The sequence below is a fragment of the Colobus angolensis genome, unplaced genomic scaffold (assembly GCF_000951035.1).
Source record: "Colobus angolensis palliatus isolate OR3802 unplaced genomic scaffold, Cang.pa_1.0 Scaffold208, whole genome shotgun sequence".
NCBI classification, from domain to species: Eukaryota; Metazoa; Chordata; class Mammalia; order Primates; family Cercopithecidae; genus Colobus; species Colobus angolensis.
Genome location: NW_012115244.1, coordinates 606,294 through 612,461, shown reverse-complemented (window position 1 = coordinate 612,461; position 6,168 = coordinate 606,294). Strand labels below are relative to the sequence as shown.

General features: G+C 63.0%; 1 protein-coding gene across 1 annotated transcript in view; it reads right to left on the bottom strand.

Annotated features, from left to right (window-relative positions):
- Positions 1-6,168, bottom strand: part of MAPK12 (mitogen-activated protein kinase 12) — a 19,747-nt gene that overhangs the window by 3,177 nt on the left and 10,402 nt on the right. The window contains exons 3-9 of the mRNA XM_011942267.1: positions 6,008-6,137; positions 2,866-2,924; positions 1,389-1,500; positions 1,242-1,271; positions 886-933; positions 292-406; positions 18-89 (exon numbers count right to left, since the gene is read on the bottom strand). Of these exons, the coding sequence (XP_011797657.1) occupies positions 18-89; positions 292-406; positions 886-933; positions 1,242-1,271; positions 1,389-1,500; positions 2,866-2,924; positions 6,008-6,137 (566 nt within the window). The remainder of the gene's footprint in view (positions 1-17; positions 90-291; positions 407-885; positions 934-1,241; positions 1,272-1,388; positions 1,501-2,865; positions 2,925-6,007; positions 6,138-6,168) is intronic.

Genomic DNA, 6,168 nt, shown 5'->3' with positions numbered 1-6,168 from the left:
CTGCTGCTGGAGGATACGGTCGCTGCCCTTGAACAGTGTCTTGCCTGTGATCATCTCCGCCATGATGCAGCCCACAGACCAGATGTCCACTGAGATAAAAGCCATGGTCAGCCCCGTGGGCAGGGGGACGGGATGAGACGGGGAGGGAGGAAACACAGACTACAGCCCACCCACCCGGCTCCCTCCCCAGCTCAACAGCCTCCCTGGGGAGCAGCCACCACAGGGCTCTCCGTGAAGAACTGGAGAAGCAGATAGGGCCCAAGAGGCCCACATCTCTAGGCAGCTTCTCACCCGTCTGTGTGTAGCGCATCCAATTCAAGATGACCTCGGGTGCCCGGTACCACCTGGTCACCACATACCCAGTCATCTCGCTGTCTGCCTGCCTGGCTAGGCCAAAGTCCAGGATCTGCAGGAAGAATTGGGGAAGTGGGTTCTAGGGGACTCCCAAGGAGCAGACAGGCCACCCATGGTCCAGGAGACCCCAGGGGGGTTGGACTTGAAGCCCCAAGCTGGGGCCTCCTGACAACCTTTGAGGACTTGAGGCCATGCCCTCGGACCCCAGACTGCCTGGGCTCCTCCCTTCGGCCAGTGCACTGAGCCCAGCTGCCCTTCGGATGGAGCAGGGGCCCTGGGGCTCCCCTCTCCCTGCTGTCACCTGCTGCCCGCCAAGGCCTCAGCCCTGTCTTGGACCAGGCAGGGGCCTGGGGGCGCCTCCCACTCTCACCTGTTGCAGGTATGGCATGTGGTATACCACTGCCTCCTGGAGCTCACCCACCCACCAGCTCCTCAGTCACTGCCCAGAGCCTGGGGCCTTGGCCCCCTGCCCAGGCCTGACAGGTGGATTGGTGGGCAAATCCGGAGGGGCCCCTGCCAGGCGGCACACACCTTCAGCTCACAGTCTTCGTTCACAGCCAGGTTGCCAGGCTTCAGGTCCTGGGGACAGAGGAAAGGTGGCCACTGTGCCCCACCCTCCCGAGCATGGGCACAGCCAAGAGCCTGGGTGGCACCTAAAGATGGGGCCACCAGACCTGGTCCCCTTGCTCTCTGCAGCCCTTCAAGGACAGAGCCAGGTACCTGGGCATCCAGGCAGGCTCCCACCAGGGGCTGTGCATGAGGCGTGGCTCAGCCCCCCCAGACCCCATCAGCCCCCCCAGACCCCATCAGACCCTCACAGGTAGGACGTGGAGGCGGGGGATTGCGCTGGGGGAGGGCTGATGGCTGGCTCCTCCACCAGGACTCACTCTGTGGATGATGCCGGCAGCATGGATATACTGCGGGGACAGAGGATGCGGCAGGTTTCAGCGCACCAGGGCCTCGGGGCCACAGGGCCCTCCTCTGCCCAGCCCTGAGGCCCCGCCTGCCTCCCTGCAGCGCCCCCGGGGCCATACCCTCAACCCCTTCAGCATCTGGTACACGAGGAACTGGATCCGGTCCTCGCCCAGCTTCTCATGTTTCATGAGCTTGCCCAGGTCAGTGCCCATGAATGGCATCACCAGGTAACTGTGGGAGGGGTCGGAGCACCGTCAGTGGGCAGAGCCAGCCTCTGCATCCCAGAGGCCTACCCAGCAGGCCCAGGCTCAGACCCATCCGGGATCCAGCAGGCGCCCCAGGGAAGGTCACCCTGCAGCACCCGTCCCCATTGGCCTCGGCATCCTCACAACCCCACCTTGCAGTGCCAGGCTCCATCCTGCCCCAACTGTCACTGCCAGCAACGCTCACACCTCCCTCCCACCCTGAGGACTGTCAGACAGGGAGGAGGCTGCACTTCGGGGGTTTTGTTTTTGTTTTTTTTGAGACAGAGTCTCGCTCTGTCCCCCAGGCTGGAGTGCAGTGGCCGGATCTCAGCTCACTGTAAGCTCCGCCTCCCAGGTTCATGCCATTCTCCTGCCTCAGCCTCCCGAGTAGCTGGGACTACAGGTGCCCGCCACCTCGCCCGGCTAGTTTTTTGTATTTTTTAGTAGAGACGGGGTTTCACCGTGTTAGCCAGGATGGTCTCGATCTCCTGACCTCGTGATCCGCCCGTCTCAGCCTCCCAAAGTGCTGGGATTACAGGCTCGAGCCCCCACGCCCGGCCGCCCTTTGGGGTTTTTGAATCCTCTGCTAAAGCTCCCTGTGTGCCAGGCTAGGGGCTGAGGCTGTGTGGTGGAGGCAGCAGGGCTCGAGTCTTCACAGGCAGGGGAGGGAGGCAGTCAGGTTTCAACTTCGGAACTTTGTGCCAAAGATGAGGGAGGTGCCTGGGGGCGATGGGGGCACGGCCAGGCATCGGGGTCAGAGAGGCTGGCTGAGCCGGTGGAGACGGACACAGGAGAATGGTATTTAGCACCTCCCCAGAGGCCACTGAGGCCAGTGTGGGTCCTTGACCTCTGCAAGTCAGGCGGGAGGCACCTGCTACCCTCTCCAGGCCTTCCTCAGCCTGGCCCTTCACTCTTGGCCGACAAGGTGTGAGTCCCGGGGTGGTCGGCTGCAGGGCAAGGGCAGGGTGGGTCCTCCCTACCGCTTCTCCCCCACCCGCTGGAAAAGGTCAGCAGCTCCAGTTACCGGCCACACACTTGGTGCCAGGGTCCCGAGCACGGGACCTTCCTGTTAACAAATAGTCAGGTCCAAGGTTCACACCTCCGGTGCCGGAGAGCCCAGGTGCCAGGCGTGAAGGGAGGCAGCAGCCCCAGCTCTGCCCAGCTGTGCCCGTGGGTCCCAAGACCATGTGGGGGAGAGTGTGGCGCAGACAGTGGAATGGGGGGGTCGGCAGTGTGCATCCCCCACTCAGGCTACAGGAAGAGAACCCCGTGCCAACCTGGAACCTGAAGCCAGTGCCCAGAGCTGCCCACCACCCCCTGTGCCCAGCAGCCAGCCCAGGTCGGCACTCACAAGTCTGTGAAGTCATCCAGGGTCTCATCAGGAGTGAATACGTCCAGCAGCCCAATCACCTGGCGGGCCAGGTAGGGTTGAGAGTGCAGCAGAGAACACGGGTTGGGGCACCCCCCAAGAGTGGCACAGCCCTCTGGGCAGGAAACCCCCTGTGCAGCTGTCATGCCCCACTGTCCAAAGGGCCTGGCTCTGCCCACTGGCAGTGTGGCCCAGCCCTGGCACACATACCCACAGACAGGTTATTTTTGGATTGTGACAGCCGGGATCTTCTGGGGGAAGGGCAACCCAGAGTCTGGGCTGGCTCTGAACCATCCAAAGGGTTCCTGCCCTTTTTCCCCTCTTCTCCCCAACCAAACACCCACGCCCAGGGAAGGGACAGCGCTATGAGGAGAGGCCAGGCCTCTGCTGGTGAGGCCCAGGTGGACAGCACCATGACCCGCCTGTCCACACACCTGGTCCCCACAGCACCCCTGGTTGGGGAGATGGACAGTGGATAGGTCATGTGATAACTGCTGCCTCAGCATTTTGGGGTGACAGGGTCCCAGGGAGGCCTGGAGGAGTTCTGCACAGCCAAGGATAGAGGGGCAGGTAGACACGTGGGCTGCGGGACACCCGGCAGAGGGCACACGCAGAGTGGCCAAGGCAAGAGGGAGAACACTTGGAGAGTCTGAGGAACACAGGGCGGGAGGCCAGGTGGCCAAGGCCCAGGCCAGGGAGGGGCTGAGGAGAGGCCAGAGGGAGCTGGCAGGGCAGCACACACCAGGTGAAAGTTTGGCTTTGATCCCAAGAGACAGGGAAGGATTTAAACGGGGGAGTGTGATGCTAAACGCATCCTGCTGGCCGTGGTGTAGGGACTGGCCAGAGTGAAGCAAGAATGGACCTAAACTGGAAGGATAGCTCTGCCAGAGCTGTGGGCAAGAATGTGGACGGAGGAAGAGAAGGAACAGAGGGGGCGTCCAGGGAGGCCTGGGAGCAGCGGGGTCTGTGGACAGGACAGCTGGAGGGTGCCTGGGAGAGCGCTTTGGCAGAAGATGGAAAGCAGGGTCCTGTGGGCTAGGGGCCACAGGACTTGGCCTCTGTGGTATGGGGGCTGGCCTGGAGAGGGAGGTGGCATGGCGATGGCAGGACTGGGGCCTGTGGCAGAGCCTCCTCCCCCGCTGAGCAAGGCATGTGGCCTCACAGAGCTTCAGTCTCCCAGGAAGATGGGGTTCCAGGGAAAGAGCCTCAGCTGCAGGCTAGAAGCCCAGGGGGTGGACCCCCAGGCACAGTGGGGACCCCAGGACAGCAGGGCAGTGGCTAAAGAAAAGCCCTGGTGGAGCCCAGCGCGGTGGGTCACGCCTGTACTCCCAGCAATTTGGGAGGCGAAGGCAGGCAGATCACGAGATCAGGAGTTCAAGACCAGCCTGGCCAACATAGTGAAACCCCGTCTCTACTAAAAATACAAAAAGTTAGCTGGGTGTGGTGGTGGGTGCCTGTAGCCACAGCTACTAGAGAGGCTGAAGCAAGAGAATTGTGTGAACCCAGGAGGCGGAGGTTGCAGATTGCGCCATTGCACTCCAGCCTGGGTGACAGAGGGAGACCCCATCTCAAAAAAGAGAAGCCCCAGTGGCCGGGTGCGGTGGTTCATGCCTGTAATCCCAGCACTTTGGGAGGCCGAGGTAGGTGGATCACTCGAGGTCAGGGGTTTGAGACTAGTCTGCCCAACATAATGAAACACCGTCTCTACTAAAAATACAAAGCATTAGCCAGGCATGGTGGCACGCACCTGTAATCCCAGCTACTCAGGAGGAGGCTGAGGCAGGAGAATCACTTGAACCCAGGAGGCAAAGGTTGCAGTGAGCCAAGATCGTGCCATTGCACTCCAGCCTGGGCAACAAGAGCGAAACTCCATCTCAAAAGGAAAAAAAAAGACAGAAAAGCCGCAGAGTGCTTGGCTGGCTGGGGCAAGGCACGAGCAGGTGAGTGAGTGGGTGGGTGAGGGCAGGGGGCCGAGGGGAAGGCTGCAGTCCTGGGGCAAGGCCTTGGCGTGACGGGCGGGATGGGGGGGTGTGGTGGTGGCAAGGTGGGGGCAGGGCTGGGTGTGACGCCGGTGTCGAGGTGGGGGCAAGGCTGGTGTCCACTGTAAACAGATTTCACAGGGCCCGGGGTGGTGAGCTGGGGTCAGGGTGGGCTATGGGAAGCCTCAGAGAAAAGACCCACCCGAGGGGCTGAGGGAGTGGCGGTGGCCAGGAACCAGGGGGCGGGCGGTTTGCTGGTGGACGCAGGGACTCATTCTCCCAGGGCACCGGTGGCTGGGATGACCCAGGAGGGTCCAGAGCATGTCACCCTGGAGCTAGGGTCCGGGTGCCCAGACCACCTGCCTTCAGGCTGGGCCCAGACCAGGGGCAGGGCAGGAGGGACGTGGGGGGCAGTGGACAAGTGGGACTGTGTCCAGAAACTAGAGCGCCCTGGCAGAGAAGTCAGGCTCTTAGCAGCCAGCCATCCCATGGGAGAGGCCCAGGGCAGCTGTGCATGGCATCTCACAGGCAGGACTGGAAAGGATGGGCCCCCACAACAAAAGGGAGGGTGTCTGTGAGATGGCCACCACGCCCAGTGCCCCCCAAACAGCAGCTCCCTAAACCTCACTCACCCCCAGGGGCTCCAGAGGGTTCACCATACTCCCTACGTTCTGGCTTCCCCCTCCTCCCCCTACACCGGGTCAGAAGACTGGGGAGATGGATAGCAACAAAGTGGGCTCCACAGAGGGGCTGGAGAGGGGCCCGGATGGGAAAGAGAAGGTGCCCCTTCCAGGAAAATCCTCCTGCCGGGAGCATCCTCTCAGCGCAGGCTTCCTGGCTGGGGGCAGGGTTTGGCGTGAGACCTGGAGGATCCCCTGGGCCTGGCCAAGTCGTGTCCCCCGACCAGGGCCTCGCTGAGGCGCCAAGTCAAGGGGTTCTTTCTCGGGCCTGGCAGAGGAGGGGGAATGGCCCTTGGGGGAGTCGTCTCCCAAGGGGAGACGGACCTTGCTGTCCTCCTCCCCTGGGGACCCACGGCCCGACCCCCGCCCCGCCCCACAGCAGGCTGCCTGGGGAAGGGGTTGCCAGGTGGAGGAACCCAGCCCAGCCGAACCGAGCCGAGGCCGGAGCGGGGTCGCGCGACTCACGTTCTCGTGGCGCATGTGCTTGAGCAGGCGCAGCTCGCGGTAGGCGCGCTTGGCGAACAGCTCGGACTGGAAGGGCCGATACAGCTTCTTGATGGCCACCTTAGCGCCGGTGCGGCTGTCCACGGCCGAGCTGCGGGGCGCACCGCTTAGCGGGAAGGCCG